Source organism: Lepidochelys kempii, chromosome 16 (genome assembly GCF_965140285.1).
Source record: "Lepidochelys kempii isolate rLepKem1 chromosome 16, rLepKem1.hap1, whole genome shotgun sequence".
Classification (NCBI taxonomy): Eukaryota; Metazoa; Chordata; order Testudines; family Cheloniidae; genus Lepidochelys; species Lepidochelys kempii.
Genome location: NC_136395.1, coordinates 5,546,360 through 5,563,039, shown reverse-complemented (window position 1 = coordinate 5,563,039; position 16,680 = coordinate 5,546,360). Strand labels below are relative to the sequence as shown.

General features: G+C 52.0%; 1 protein-coding gene across 1 annotated transcript in view; it reads right to left on the bottom strand.

Moving 5' to 3' along the window:
* CCDC183 (coiled-coil domain containing 183) overlaps positions 1-14,427 on the bottom strand; it is a 29,522-nt gene extending 15,095 nt beyond the window's left edge. The window contains exons 1-5 of the mRNA XM_073314803.2: positions 14,358-14,427; positions 13,450-13,571; positions 12,073-12,150; positions 10,673-10,890; positions 9,594-9,738 (exon numbers count right to left, since the gene is read on the bottom strand). Of these exons, the coding sequence (XP_073170904.2) occupies positions 9,594-9,738; positions 10,673-10,890; positions 12,073-12,150; positions 13,450-13,571; positions 14,358-14,427 (633 nt within the window). The remainder of the gene's footprint in view (positions 1-9,593; positions 9,739-10,672; positions 10,891-12,072; positions 12,151-13,449; positions 13,572-14,357) is intronic.
* Between the last annotated feature and the right edge of the window lie 2,253 nt (positions 14,428-16,680).

Sequence of the window (16,680 nt, the reverse complement as noted above, 5' to 3'; positions counted from 1 at the left end):
GCTGAGATATTTATGAACAGCCTTCACCAATCTTTCTGTAAGATGACAGTTGACTTGAAATAGATGAGGCTGAGTAACCAGTTGATCATGGTCGAAATCGGAACAATACCTCTGTAGCACATCTTGAAATTGCGTCCCTGTTACAGTTCGTATTGTTATGAGCGTATTATTTTTAATAATTTGTAGCCTCTCTGTTCAAATCTTGATTGAACACTAAACGTGTAAAATAAATTACTTTGAAGTAGATGTACTTATCAAATTTCTTTGTGTATTTGGGTAGCTGAGTTCACCTGTTCCTATTTGCATTTTCTTCAGAACTTTTCTCTTTCTTGGAAGCTTGTGCCTTCTATCTTCAATATCAAACTTCTCTGGCAGATTTTCTCCCAGAATAAGTTGTAGTTTTCATCCGATTGGATGGACTGAAGTGAATTCAGTGTCATTTTCATATGGGATTGACCTTCTATTGCTGAAACGTCTGACCCTTGCAGAATATGATACATTGTCTACTGTTTTTAGGACTTCTCAACCTAGTTCAATACCAAGAGGAAATTTAACTTTTTCATTTGAATTCTGAGCTCTAATTTCAGGATCTTTCATTGCGTCCTTTGCAACCTCTCAAGTTGTACACAGTGAAAAGTAGCTCTCAAATGAAGCCAATGCTTCTGCACAGAGAGTCCATTGCTGGACAGAGGACACAGATGTTTGGTGGTGTACTGAACACTTCATATTTTATGTCCTGAAGTACAGCATCTTGTTGGGGTGACTTTTTTACATCATTTTGTAATTTCATAAGTGGTTTCAAGAGTATCTTTCAGGATAGAATTGTCACAGACATTGCAACCCCATGCAGTAGCTTTGGGGATCATTGTATTAAACTTATGAATGGTTTCTATATGTTTGTGTTCTGCTCCGGGGAAGGGTTACCACAGCGCCTCCAGGAACTAAAAACTGAGGGCGTGGTTACTCCTGGGGATTGGAAACAACCCCAAAGAAGCACCACCCTGGGGTGGTTTGCATATACTGGCTCATGCTGGGTTTTCCACAGATTAGAAAAAAAGAAAGGGTTTTTGGTATAAAAGGATGAGCTTGAACTGATCCAGGGCCTTCTCTCCAATCTGGCAAATGGATGTGAACTTTTGTCCAAGGGGCCCCAATCCTGCTGAAGGGTTGGGAGGACCTTGACCTTTGCCCCAAAAGACTGAGGGTGACTCCTGGTATAATTATGGGTGTTTATATCTGTTTACTGTTTTTATACTTCTTTTTCTCTGTGATGCTTTTACCTCAAGAATAAAGGTGCTTGCCTAGAAAGAGCTGGGTTATAGCTTGTAAGTGTTGACAGTACACTGGTCATCGCCTTCAGAGACAAAGCAAAGCACAGGGACTGGCCTGCAGGCAGACTGGCTTGCTGAGTATATCACAGTGTAAGGCAGGGAGCTGTGCAGAATTAACCCCCCACTCTCCCAGGCAGAATGAAGTGGAACAAAGGACCCTGCCCAGAGACAGGTGATGGCTAGAAGCCTGAAACTTTAAGTGCACACCCTCCAGGGGGAGTACAGATGCAGTTACCTCTGAAATTGCAAAAAGTATTATTTTTAATAGCATCCTGACATGCTTATGATTCCTCCTGTTGAAATCTGGTTGCTGCACCTGATACAACCTGGCATATTAATGGCACCAACCCAGCATTGTCCATGACAGTTGTTGATCCTCAGATTTAGGCACAATAATACCTTTAATAACTGATACCATTACCTCTGTCAATGTGCAGGCCACATTGTACAATGCAATGAACTCCTCATGCACATTCGTCTCATCACCGACATATTGTAGGCATAAAGCCACTTGTTCTTTGTTGGAGAAATCCGTTGTTTCATCCATCATCACTGTACACTTCTGCCCAGAAACCCTCTCAGAAATCTGCCTTCCCACTTTAAGAGCCACCATGTCTATTAGCTCATTTTTAATAACTGAGCTTGGGAATTTGTCTTGACTCTTTTTCAGCCCCTTTGAAATACCAGAATCACATTCTGTCTGCAAGCAATACAGCTGAATACAGCTACAGTTGAACTCTCCAGGTAAGGCCCATTTTTGGGTTGTTCAGTATAAGGGTCTTCCAATGCAAGTCCCTGTCTGGCAAGATACCACGTATGACTTAGTATTTCCATTAGGATCTTCTGGTTTTATTCTTTCTTCTGAGAGTACTGAAAACTTAGCATGACCCTGACATTCTCTGGGTCTTTTGAAGAACATCAACCACTGAGCCACTGAAAACCATGAAACCAAGATGAGCAGAGAGAACAGTCTTTTCCCCAAAGGGATCTGCAGGGAAAGACTTATGTCATGGCTGATGAGATGTCTCAGAAATGCTAGCGGGCATTTGGTTTCTGTTACAAATGATAGTGAGACAGCTTAGTTTTATAACCAGCAGGGATTGATCCACTCCTTGGTTGGAAGCGTTGGTTCCTCCTGTTTTAAGTGATTTCATTTCAGCCTTGAAAATATCCACTTTGTTTCTGTACTTCATGCAGTCACTGCTCACTTAGTGAGAAAGGCATAGGATTGCAGAATTGAAACACACACACACAATCTCTCCTGGTAAATTGAAACATTTAGATGGCCTCTTGGTTTCTGAGTCACTGTGTACTTTAGAGGTCCGTCTAGAAGGAGGCAGAAAGAAGAAAGCGAACAGCCTACACCTGATCTGTTGGTTACTGAATGTAAGGGGACTGTTGGCCCCTTACTAAAACTCGTGAGGTTTTTTTGGTTGGCCATCTCCCAGTACCAAAAGGAAGGGGAAGGGAAGGTGGGAAATCAGGACCCTGAGACTGACAGTCCCCAAGAGCAATGGGGAGAGGCCAATGCTTCAGATCAGTCTGATTGACAAGGTGAGCAGGCTAATGAGGAAGTCAGGAGACCAGGGGGGTCCTGTCCTCCAGGTGAGCTGGAATTGCCTGGGTCGGACAGTGTTGGGCCAAGATAAGGGGAGAGCAGGGGCCCGAGCTGAGCTGTGGAGCAGGGCCGTGTCAGCCAGAGAAGCAGCCCAGGGAGCAGACCTGCACTGGGAGCAGAGGGGCCAGAGGAGCGGCCCAGGGAGCTGCGTTGAAGGCAGAGCAGCATCAGGGCTGTGGCACAGTGGGGTTGGGGCTGGGGCTGGAGCAGTCTGGAGCTGGGTGCAGGGAGCTGCTGGGAAGAGTGCTGGGGGACCCTGGGCAGGGGGCCTAGTGCAAGAAGACACCCCCAGCCAGAGGCCTTGCAGGCCAGACTTAGAGGGGAAATGTAACCCCGATGGGGGAGCGGGGCTGAGGCTGGGAAGAAGGGTCCTGCCACCTGGAGCCTGAGGGCATGTGGCCACCACCAGAGCAAGTATCCAACCTGCAGCATCCCTGCAGCACAGCCAGAGCCTGGGCAGGGGCTTGGGCTGGGGGAGAGACAGACTGTGAACTGCCCAGACGCTCCAGAGACGCTGGTTGTGATGTTCCCGGGCCACAGAGTGTGGCGACGGGTTTTCCTTTCACCTTTCCCATTTTTTCCTTATTTTTAAAACTGATTCCTGTTTAATAAATTGAATTTGCTTTGAACTGTATGGAACGATCAGTGGGTCAGGGAAGCATCCAGAGCACAGAGAGCACCCCGGAGTGGGGGCACCCTAGTCTCTGTCCTGCGTGACCACAACAAGGTGGGGGGTCGAGCCCCCCAGGAATCCTGGGCCCAGCCTTGTTTGGGTTATGAGGACTCTGCCACCCAGGAGAGTGGAAGGGAGCCCTCAAGGTCAGGCAGGCCTCGGGGTAAAGGGAGTGGGAGCGAGGACTCAGATCCTTTCGCTAGCCCACTTCACTGGTGTAGTGTGTAAGCAGGGAAATTCCCCACACTAATGGGACCATTCCCCCGCTTACATGTAGCAGGCTTTGCTCAGGGACCAGTAGACCTAGTAGTCAATCTGCGGCAGTCTCTCCGAGCCTTGAGGCAGTTCTTCCAGGCACTCTGGGGGCCCAGCAGCCAACCCACAGTTCGTCACCTGCCACCCAGGAGGCCAGGGGAAGAGAGAAGGAAGCACAGGAGGACCTGGCCCCTCCTTGTCCCCCAGGTCTGGCCCAGGGCCCAAGCAGAGAGAGGCAAGGGGTGACTCAGTTCCTTCCAGCTGCCATTCCAGCTCAGCCTCCCCTGGGCCACTTCCTACCTTCCCTGTTTCCCTTCAGTTTGGGGCATGGCTCCAGCCTTATGTCTACACAGTCTTGCTAGTTGAGGGCTTCAGTTGAGGTGGGGGAGATGTTTCCCAGCTCACCCTCAGAGTCCAGTAGTCCCCACTTAGTTGCAGGAAGTGGATTCTGGGTGAGTCTGACTCACAGTCCCAGTCCTTCCCCGATCCATTGCTCTGCTCAGTGGCTGCAGCCAGTCTTTCCTCCTTGCACGCTCCCCACTCCCTCCTGCCAGACTGCCAGGGCTCCATGCCCAGCAGCTGTTGGGGGAAAGGCCTTCTTGGCCCAATACTGCTCCCCCACTCCTCTGCCCTTAGTGGGGGCTGTCTTATGCTGGGAAGCCACTCTTCTGTTCTCTTTACATGGCCCTCGGGTGCCTCCTCAACCAGCGACTCTGACAAGAAGAGGGAAGCTGGAGCCCTTTGCCACCCAGGTGAAGGATCCTGGGCCAGAGGCTGCACAAGAACAGGTGAAGGATCCTGGCACTTAGATGTCTGGCCTGGCCTCCCCTATCCCTTTGTGAAAAGAGCACATGCAACTCAGCACAGGGCAGGAAAAAGAGAAGAGCCAGTCAGGTGGCTCTGGGAGCCAGCCCCAGAGGAATGGCCACTGGCTGGACCTGTGGCTGGACCTGTCTGGACCTGTCTCAGGTCTCCTTCATGAGAGAGGATCTGGATTCCAAAGTCATTGTGCACCGAAGAAGAGAGAAGAGAGCTGCAGGAAGAGGGGGAGAAGCACAGATGGGGGTCTCACCCAGGCACTCAGAATTCCCCCTCACAAGAAGAAGAGGCCCTGCTTGCTGAGCCATTTCCCAGCCAGGGAAGAAAGGAGTCAGAGCCTGGCACAGGAGAAACCTTCCCCATCCCTGATGACCAAGGGCCAGCTAATACCAAGGGACATGAAGCAACCCTCAGAGTCCCCCCTGGATTCAAGAGAACAGAGTTATCAGCAGACTGTGCCTACTACAATAATTACATCATGTCAGAATGAGAATCTGCAGCTGTTATTTGATTATTTTTCACTCTAGCCCCTTTCCCCTCCCCCTCCAAATAGACAGGCCTTGTCTACCCCTGCAGACGGTGCAAAGGGGCAGAACGGGAGCTGACTCTGGATCTTCAAAATACAGTTGTGTTTTCCAAACAGCTCCATGCAGCATGCTTTGTTGTCCTCTCCTTGAAGCGTTACCCCCTGCAATGCTGCACACCACCTGCTTCTGGTTTCTCAATGCCTGCCAGACTGCAAATCACACCCCCAACAGCTCCTGGCTTTCTCACTGCAGCATTGCCCAGCCCATGCTTTGCAATAACATACACTACAGCAGAGGTTCTCAAACTGTGATCCGTGGACCACCAGTGGTCCACGAGCTCCATGCAGCTGGTCCGCAGATAGTTCCCTCTAAGGTGCGTGCCTGGATGGCCGCACACAAGAGGATGAAGGGCCATGCACCTAATTAGTGAAGCCGTGCAGGCATGGCTCCACTAATTAGGTGCTTGGATCCTGGGGAAGATGCACATGTAAGGTGAGGTGGTGGCCATGTGGGGCAGGGGGCAGTGGGGAGAGAAGGAGGGGTGGGGGGAATTTGGGAAGTGCAGTTCTGTGGTGGCCAGAGAAAAAGGTGACCTTTCTGAGCTGCAGCTGCTGGGGAGAGACGGCCCTCCTTCCCAGCCCCAGCTCAGGGGCTGCCACGGCAGGGGAGAGAGGGAGAGACCCTCCTCCTTCTTTTACAGGGGCTGCTGCAGCGGGGGAGAGAAGGCACATCCATCGCATTAGAAAGGTAAGACTACTGGTATTAAAATATGAGTTTTGTACTTTTATTTGTAGAACAAAAAAAGGGTAATTATTAAGGGTTTTTTTATATAGTGCTTTTATCCAAAGCACTTAACAATAGTTAGCTAACGGTACAAACAACATTTGGAAAGATCATTAAGTAGTCCGCCAAGACCCTCAGCAATGTTCAAGTGGTCCGCGAAAAAAAAGTTTGAGAACCACTGCACTACAGATTTCTCGCCACATCACTGCATGGACTGCACACTGCAGATTCCTCACTGCATAACTTCATGGATTGCACACTGCAGATTCCTCTCCACAGCCCTGCATGGACTACACACTACTGATTCCTCACCGCAGCATTGCATGGCTTGCACACTGCAGATTCCTCACCGCAGTACTGCGTGGACTGCACACTGCTGATTCCTCACCGCAGCATTGCATGGCTTGCACAGTGGTGATTCCTCACCACAGCACTGCATGGCTTGCACAGTGGTGATTCCTCACCACAGCACTGCATGGACTGCACACTGCAGATTCCTCACTGCAGCATTGCATGGCTTGCACACTGCAGATTCCTCACCGCAGTACTGCGTGGACTGCACACTGCTGATTCCTCACCGCAGCATTGCATGGCTTGCACAGTGGTGATTCCTCACCACAGCACTGCATGGACTGCACACTGCAGATTCCTCACCGCAGCATTGCATGGCTTGCACAGTGCTGATTCCTCACCGCAGCACTGCATGGACTGCACACTGCAGATTTGTCTCCACACCACTGCGTGGACTGTTCTCGGCACACTGAATCTCAGAGATGTCTGCATTTATCGACACAAACTGGTAACATGCATTGCTTGGATTTTTTAACAAGACACTGTTTACACCGACATTCAACATTGGTGACTTCCCAGGACATGAATGTCTGATTGCCTTTTAGACCAAAAATGCCTTTCCCAAGATGAGCCTATTATGATCTGCTGACTTCACCATATTCCCCAATTCTAAAGCTCTCAATCCAGAATGAAAACACATCAGCAGGACTGCGGCTTTTCCAAACACGCGCCAATCATGTTATTGTTCTGGCAGCCCCAGCTTGCACCCTACTGTGGAGACATGTAAGGACAATAGGCAGCTTCTCCAAAGAGAGAGGTTTGCCACCCGTCCGGTTTTCTCCCAGACAATCCGGGTTTCAGCTCGTGTGTCTCGGTGCCATTGGACAGGCCCTGGTGTCCGATGTTTTGATCTGTGAAGAAGGTGGCAACCCGAGGTAGAAGGAAGGAGGCAGCTCAGCAGCAGCTGCCGCCGCTGCCTCCTGCAGTTTGTGGCGGCACATGGTGCTCAGGGGCAGGGCCTTGGGGGAAGAGGCAGAGAAGGGGCAGGGCCTCGAGGGAAGAGGTGGAGCAGGGCGGAGCCTTGGGGGAAGAGGCGAAGAGGGTCAGGGCCTTGGAAGGAAGAGTCAGGGCAGGAGGCGGGGCCTCGGGTGTCTGATTACCAGCCATTAGAAAGGTGGCAGCCCTCCAAAGAGGGCCAGCATGGGGCTTGGAAAGGGAAGCCATCTCACATATCTGGGCCTGTAAATCCCAGAGCCAACTCCCAGGGATAAGGCTGTGGTCCAGGAGACAGGAGCTGGTCTCAGTGAGATGATTCTCACTGGACCAGCACAAGTCCATGGGGCCGGATGCGCTGCATCTGAGAGTGCTAAAGGAGTTGGCGGATGTGATTGCAGAGCCATTGGCCATTCTCTTTGAAAACTCATGGCGATCGGGGGAGGTCCCGGACGACTGGAAAAAGGCTAATGTAGTGCCCATCTTTAAAAAAGGGAAGAAGGAGGATCCTGGGAACTACAGGCCAGTCAGCCTCACCTCAGTCCCTGGAAAAATCATGGAGCAGGTCCTCAAGGAATCAATTCTGAAGCACTTAGAGGAGAGGAAAGTGATCAGGAACAGTCAGCATGGATTCACCAAGGGCAAGGCATGCCTGACTAATCTAATTGCCTTTTATGACGAGATAACTGGCTCTGTGGATGAGGGGAAAGCGGTGGACGTGTTGTTCCTTGACTTTAGCAAAGCTTTTGACACAGTCTCCCACAGTATTCTTGTCAGCAAGTTAAAGAAGTATGGGCTGGATGAATGGACTATAAGGTGGATAGAAAGTTGGCTAGATTGTCGGACTCAACGGGTAGTGATCAATGACTCCATGTCTAGTTGGCAGCCGGTATCAAGTGGAGTGCCCCAAGGGTCGGTCCTGGGGCCGGTTTTCTTCAATATCTTCATTAATGATCTGGAGGATGGTGTGGATTGCACCCTCAGCAAGTTTGCAGATGACACTAAACTGGGAGGAGAGGTAGATATGCTGGAGGGTAGGGATAGGATACAGAGGGCCCTAGACAAATTAGAGGATTGGGCCAAAGAAATCTGATGAAGTTCAACAAGGAGAAGTGCAGAGTCCTGCACTTAGGACGGAAGAATCCAATGCACCGCTACATACTAGGGACCGAATGGCTCGGCAGCAGTTCTGCAGAAAAGGACCTCGGGGTTACAGTGGACGAGAAGCTGGATATGAGTCAACAGTGTGCCCTTGTTGCCAAGAAGGCCAATGGCATTTTGGGATGTATATGTAGGGGCATTGCCAGCAGATCGAGGGACGTGATCGTTCCCCTCTATTCGACGTTGGTGAGGCCTCATCTGGAGTACTGTGTCCAGTTTTGGGCCCCACACTACAAGAAGGATGTGGAAAAATTGGAGTCCAGCGGAGGGCAACAAAAATGATTAGGGGACTGGAACACATGACTTCTGAGGAGAGGCTGAGGGAGCTGGGATTGTTTAGCCTGCAGAAGAGAAGAATGAGGGGGGATTTGATAGCTGCTTTCAACTACCTGAAAGGGGGTTCCAAAGAGGATGGCTCTAGACTGTTCTCAGTGGTAGCTGATGATAGAACGAGGAGTAATGGTCTCAAGTTGCAGTGGGGGAGGTTTAGGTTGGATATTAGGAAAGACTATTTCACTAGGAGGGTGGTGAAACACTGGAATGCGTTACCTAGGGAGGTGGTGGAATCTCCTTCCTTAGATATTTTTAAGGTCAGGCTTGACAAAGCCCTGGCTGGGATGCTTTAGTTGGGGATTGGTCCTGCTTTGAGGAGGGGGTTGGACTAGATGACCTCCTGAGGTCCCTTCCACCCCTGATATTCTATGATTCTATGATTCCAGGTAGAGACTGGCTTGAGCCAAGACTCTGGATCCAAACACCCAGGAGCTGTGGGGAAGTTGCAGTTTACAGCTGAACACTATGGCTGGTTTATCTCTAGCCGCAAAGCAGACCCAGCACAGCAAGATCATTAGTGCAATCAGCTTCTCTTAAACAATGCACCTGGCACCTAATTTCCAGGTGGACAAGGGGTTGTCTTGAGTGATCCCCTCTGGCCAATGCCTGGACCTGCTCCTTTATGCTACTCCATGGTCCATGAGTTGGGTTCTAGTCCCATCCCACAACTGTTTTGCTCTAAATTAACGAATTAGAGCTTGATCCTGCCCACACCAGTGGCAAAGGGTGGGGCCCTAAGGTGGCATTATGACCCTGTTTGGGGCATACGGTAGCCTGGGGAGATCATATGGTGGGGGGAGGAGGCTCACATCCTTCAGGAAATCAATCATCTTCAGATACAGATAATAAATCTTTTCACCAGTCCTGATTTTCATAAGCATTTTCTCTGTGTTATTCTCCAGCTGACGAATCACCTGCAACAGAGAAGGATCTTGTGTCGCTTTGCTGGGTTGCCTGGAACATGAGACTGCTCCTGGGGACCAGATGGGCCAACTCAGAGCCCTGGGGCTGGCTGGCTAGGGCTGCAGAGCCCTCAGGAATGGGGAGGGCCAATTGGTTTGGTGCTCCAGTAGACTTATATTCATTTAAAATCTCTTTTTGACACAGCCCCGGGGCTCTCCTCTGGTAGGTTAGGATTCTTCCAGGCTGCATTGCCCTTAGCCATGGACTGAAGCCCAGCATCCTCCCCATGAGAGGCCACTGACTGTGTGAGCTCCTTTCTTCTGGCGGCTACAGGGGACAGGAGGGATACTGATAATGGATTCCAGCTAGGGGTGACAGTGGGAAGGCTGCATGCTGCTGGTGTACAGAGCAGGGCAGCCAGCCTGGGAACTTCTGGGTGCATGAGCCCAGGAAATGGGGCTTCAGACCTGCCTTTCATCTCCTCTCTTTGCTGCTCCTGCCCAGTAGCATTAGTAGGTTAGTTTGTACTGGGCCCAGGTTCTCTTCCGCTGCGGACTTTGTGGTACTAGCGGTGCAGTGGAAGGACTGGGGTCAGTCTCTGCAGCCAGGGGAAGGTCTGGGGTCACTCTGTGGCCACCCCTCTGGCTGAACTAGAATTGGAGATGGACTCCCCAGGGGGTTCCTCATCCAGGCCTCTGCAGCTGGAACAAGGTCCCTGTGATGTGGGGCCTTCACGGTGCAGAAGTGCAAGTGAGCACACAGGTGCATGTATGGCCTAAGTGTGCACATGCATGAGTGTGCTTGGATGGGTATGAGTGCCCATGAAAACTGGGAAGGACATGGGGACTGTCCAGAGCTAACCATCATCCAAAAAAGCCACATCTTGGGCTGGTTCCAGAGATGCCCATGCCCCTGCAGGTCCAACTGAAGTCAGTTGGACCTGTAAGTTCACAGCCCTTCCCGGGACCTGGCCCATTGCTATTACCACAGATTTCTGGCATGCACAGTCTTCCACTGGAGCTGAGCCCTTATCACCTGCTGTTGTATCTGGCCCTGTCTGTCCACTCCTTCCATGTCTGCCAGGTGTCGCAGCTTTCTCTGCAGCCCCTCCAGCATCCCGCCCCGCTTCTTCACCTCGTACAGCAGCACATTGTGCTCGTTCATTCTGTCAAAGATGGAGTTTTGCAGCTTCTCTCGGGCGGCCTGAAAGAGACACAGTGGCACTCAGGGAGCACTGGGTGGGCTCACCCACGAGCAGCCTGCAGAGGGCTTGGCCCCAAGTGAGCTTCTGAACCACCCCACCCTCAGCCAGCCCAAAGGCAGCCTGGTGATAGGCAGAGATCCCAAAGGGAGGAGAGCCAGGGATGAGGTGATGGCCACAATAGCTGCTGATTGTGCATGGCAGGTGCCCAGATACCACAGTGACAGGAGCAGGATAAGCCCTAAGATCGATGTCAGACAGAGCCTCGAGCTGGAGTCCTGCTGGGTGCAGGCTGGGAGATCTGGGCTCTGGGGTGTGGGTTTGGCCCAGTGTAAAGAGTGGGACCCGTCACTGGAGCTCATGCAAGCTGTGACACACCAGGTAAGAATCCATGCAGGGGCTCTTTGCGGAATGCAGATCTGGGTCTGAAAGTCAGTGGAAAAGTCTGATGCTCTAATCCCACCAAAGCCTGGAATCAGTAGTACACACCTGTGCCCCCAGAATCCCTCTCCTCTCCCTGGTGCTGCTCCTGCCAAGGGAAAACAGGGCCACTGGGGCTGGAAGTGACCGCTGATCTGCCAGCAGTGAGGGCCCCAGCTGAGCTGATGCTGTAGCCCTTGCTGCTCCCATGTTAACCTCTGGCATGTCTTGAATCCAGCAGGAAGGGAAGGTCCCTAGCTAGGGTGAGGACAGCACTGGGGCAGTACGTCACGGTGACAAGCCTTTGAACTGACAGTAGCTGGTGTGACTGGCAGGAACACATTGTAACACAAGGGAGCCACATGAACCTTCCCTGGGGTCTCTGCTGCACACTGCCACTGTTCAGAGATCTTCTCTGTGACAATAGCACAGACCCTCCTGCTCCAGAAACAAAGGCCTTGCCACCTGAGCTAGAGGAGAATCTCCAGTAACTGTTAGCAGTATAGGGTCTATGGCACACAGTCGAGCAGTTCTGATTCCATCCAGCACAGGGTGGTGGGACACACATGAGTGTGTTCACACATGCACACACACTCCCCAACTCACTACAGTACAGTCCCCTGGAGCAGAGGTTTGATGGCATATCAATCACTGAGAGGGACAATTTCCTTTAGGGCCACCTCCAGTCCTCTTTCCCCCATTTTCTCTGCTCTGTCACTGGGCAGTAAATGCCAGACAGACTGGGTGTGTGCTCTGCCAATTACCTCCACGGTGCTCCTGGCTAAATGCATCTTCAAGCGCTTTTGCTCCCAGCATGCCCGGGAAATCGTCACCTTGTCATACTGTGGGCAGGAGAGGAGCAGAGAGAAACTTGGGATCAAAGTTCTACTTCTAATAATTTGTGAGTGCATCCGCACACAGTAATTGTTAATGCATTATTCCCAGGCAAGGGCTGACCTCCCTCCCAACCCCCAGCTACGGGAGCATCCTCAGCTGCCAATGGCTGAAAGCAAGGCAGGGTAAGGCGAAAGTGTCCACACATTTTAGGGGCCTCAATTTTTGGCTTCCCCTCCTGAGACAGCTAGAACCTGCCTTTCAGAGGGGCTGAACTTCCACGCCCCCGGCTGACTAGTGTGGGTGCTCTCAGCACTCAGTGCCTCTGGAAACCAGGCCCAGGATAGATCATGTTGGGGCCCAAAGCACAGATGCCCCAAACTATGCCATAGTGACTTGCCCAAGATCTCACAGCAAGTGAGATTGTCAGAGCTTGGCTTAATACTCAGGAATTCCTGGGCCCCCGTTTTTACTCAGACTGCTAGGCCATACTGCCCCCTGTAGCCAGCCCAGTTCTGACTAGCAGGCCAGTTTTCAATGTCCAAGGGGCAGAGCTGCTTGGGGCAGCTGTAGCTGGCCCATGAAGAAACAGCCCTGCCCCACGGAGCTCACACTGCACTGCAGAGCCAGTGGGAGAAGCTCAGACCCTGGGAGCACACACAGGTCACTACTGGGGGAGGTCAGCATTGTGGGCAGGGGAGCCTGGAAGGCAGCACAAGGATGATGGGGAGAAGGATCCAAAGGGGGCACGGAGGGAGGGGAGCAGGAGGAGAGCTGGCCAGGGCCTCCCTGGGAGAAGCAGCCTGCCTGTGCTGGGGGGCACAGCGGGGGCAGTGCCCGGAGCTGGGGAAGTGCGTGACATGGGCAGGACGGGGGTTAGTAGCAGCCCTGGCTGGGCAGCGAGGTGGCTGAGGGAGTCCAGGGGAGAGATGCCCAAGGCTGGGAGCAGGGTTTGGGGGGATGAAGAGCAGAGGGGCAGGCTGGGGTGGGCAGGGGGCCCGGGGGGCTGCAAAGCTGGGTGTTGGGGCAGGAGAACAGGGACCAAGGGGGCAGGAGGGGATCCAGGCAGCAGTACCAGTACTGAATGGTATTTCCCTTTGTCTCCTGCTGGCCCCGGGGGTGGAAGGTGAATCCGCTCAGACCTGCACAGTGTTGGAGAGCCTCAGCTGGAGCAGTTTGGGGTGCTGGGGCTCAGGGATTGCACACACCCTGATGGCTCTCCGGGTTAGGCTTAGCAAGCTTGCCCCTTGGCATGAGGGCAGAGCCAGGCGCTGGCAGAGCAATGCCCCGGCTGGGGGCGTGGGTACCTTCTGAGCCACGCCCAGGGTGCACATCTCCTTGTGCACATTCTCGCGAAGGAAGCTGATGAGCCCTTTGTTCTGAGTGAGCTTCTCCTCCGTCGAATGCGCAAAAAGCTTCTTCCCTTGTTCTAGAGGTAAACTGAGGATTTCAGTCAAAGGGCAGACCCAGGTCCCTCGCCACGATGCGCCAGGCTCTGACGGGGAAGGCCTGGCACTGCATGCTCCGCTGCAAGTGGGTGGAACTCACCGTCACAGAATTGGTGCCCAGGGCATGTCACTGAGGTGACCAGCTGAGGATCTGGCTCCACGTTTAACCCCCACCCCTTCTGGATTGGATAATTCTATGGAAACATCTTGGGATTTCCATTGTAGAGGCCAAATTCTGCATCCTCAGCCAGCCACACATTGCTGCTGCAGAAGCCAGACAGCCCCATGCACCCGTGGTCTGACCTACAGCAGCCCCAGCCCAGATTTTGGGCAGGTGACTCCCAGTCTGGGGTGCCCCTCAACAGCTCCTTTCACCGAGGGCCAGCACAGCAGCCTCTCTGGGTTTTTTTGCAGGACCCAGACCTCCCTCTGCCCAGGGGATTTCTGGTGTGTGTCCATAAGTGTTAGGCAGCCAGGATTTGGACCCATATTTCTAAAGGCTCACAATGCCCATCAGGCATCACTGAGGGTTATTGGTCACTAGACCTCCATGCCCACCCCCATCTCCCAGCTCATCAATATCTGTGGGGTTTTCTTCTCCCACATCTCATCTGAGCCCTTTCTGGAGCCTGCTGCAAACCCAGCTACAACCTCATCGGACCTGCTGCCTAGGATTGCACTTGGCTCCTGGGTCCTGGCAGCTTGACGGGCTCAGGAAGGCTTTTCACTCCAGCCTGTCACAGCCTGGCCAAGAAAGAGAGCATCACCTTGCAGTGAGATGATGGCACGCAGCTCCCGGATCTGCTGCTTGATGTCCCTCTTCCTCTGGAACTTCATGGTGGCAGAATGAGGCAGAGAGTATCCTGTCACAGTCACTCAGACTTTGGGTCCCTGCCTGGAGACACTTCTAGCCCCCTCCTCCCACCAGCCGCTGAGCAGGAGAGAGATCTGCCTTTAGAATCAGCTTTTCTATTGTCCTTGTACTGTGACATCAGGAGGATCTTTGTGACACAGTCACGCACCACTGGGTTCTCAGTGGTGGCAGTTGGGTGCGTGTGTGTTCTCTTTGCGTGCTGTCACAGCCTGCACAGGGAGCTGGTCCAACAGGCCTCAATAACACTACCTAGAAAGACCACAGACTGGGTTCATAGAATCATAGACTATCAGGGTTAGAAGGGACCTCAGGAGGTCATCTAGTCCAACCCCCTGCTCAAAGCAGGACCAATCCCCAATTTTTGCCCCAGATCCCTAAACGGCCCCCTCAAGGATTGAACTCACAACCCTGGGTTTAGCAGGCCAATGCTCAAACCACTGAGCTTTGTTCGTCCCCCCTTTGTTCGGTGGCAAAGGCCTTGGCCAGGTTTATTGTCAACGGAGCACGGCCCTAGGACCCTGGCTCCCTGGTTACAGGGACACTAGCACATGTATGCCCATGACAATGGACCAGATCAGCCAGCAGCGGGACTGTCTGCTGCCCCCTCAGCTGGACACGGGTGCCCCTCCAGCGGCTGCTCCTTCCACACATCGATACAAACAAGTTCATCCATCAGCCTGTCCTCCCATCCTTGTCTTACTTGGGTCGTGTGTTCCTGTGCCAGCTCCCAGGATTGTGCTTATATCACACCTGTGTGCTGGGGTGGACCTGGGCTTGCCTTCCAGAACGTGTTTACATGAATACCCAGGGCCTAGGACTTCCTGGGAGTGCCTGTGTTGCAGCAACGCGAGCTACGCCTTTGCCAAGTTCATGTGCAGGACATGAACTTCCAAGCAAGCATCTGGTTTTTGATGATTGGCAATCCCTTGATTCGAGGATGATCTATACCACAGATTTGCATATGGGTCCTGAAATGACTCAGGAGTCTGATCCTGGAACCGCAAATCCACCCACAGTAGGTACAGACATTTTGTGGCAGGCCAGTGGCTTGCGAGGAGAAAGTTATTTCTTTTTCCTTCCTCCTCTTTCTCTTTTCAGCTTCAAGGACAAGACGCTTCTCCACAAAGCAGGCCACTGCCTGATGGAGGATATGGCGCCATTGGGGTCGGTTGGTGGCTTGCTCCTCCCAGCTTGTGATGTCCACATCAGTTTTCTTAAGATACACTTTCAGTGTGCCTTTGTAGCATTTCCTCTGACCACCACAGGATCTTTGACTATGGGTGAGCTGAGAGTAGAGGACTGGTTTTGAGAGGCGAGAGTCTGGCATCTGCACACAATGTGCAGCCCAGCGAAGTTCGTGCATAAGAATCATTGCTTCACTGCTGGTGACATTGGCTTCAGTGAAGGATGCTGGCGTTAGTGTGGCGATTTTGCCACTTGATGAAAAGGATCTTCTGGAGGCATCCTTGGTGATACCTCTCCAGACTCTTGTGGTGCTGTCGATAGGTCACCCAGGTTTCGCATCCATAGGGGAGTGTAGGAACAACAATTGTCTTATAGACCTGGATCCTGGTGTCCTGCTGTAGGTCACAGTCCATGAAAACGCATCGGAGCAATTTCCCAAAGGAAGCATTTGAGCACTAGATCATGTGCTGGATCTCATTCTCGATTTTTGCATTTTGAGAAAGTTGGCTACAGAGGTAGCAAAAGTGCTCAACTGTCTCCAAAGTCTGACCCTCGATGGAGATTTGTGGTGGGTCATGTGCAAGGCTTGAAGCAGGTTGATAGAGCACTTTAGTCTTCCCTATATTGAGTGAGACTGTCTCCTCTTGAAGTCTAAGGTCTTCAGGGTGTTGGGATATATATATATACATTGTGATTCATATATCCATGTAATATGTTATAGGTCATTGTGGCCTGGTATGAGTGACGCGTGCTTGACATGAATGCGTGCATTGCAAGTTAGCAACCAAAGCAAGGACTTAAGGTCAAGGACTATTAGAACTCTGAGCAAAAACAATCTTATGTTCTGAGAAAAATATGGAAAATCATCAGAAAAGGAAATAACACCAGCTGGACTGATATAAAATTGTATAAGAATTGGAGGAAATGGCACACCTGGGATCATGGCGGCCCGCCTAGGATTGTCTCTTTGGAATTGTGTGGGTAGAAGGCCTAGTAAACAAAGGCAAAGAACCGATGATGCGACAGAATGG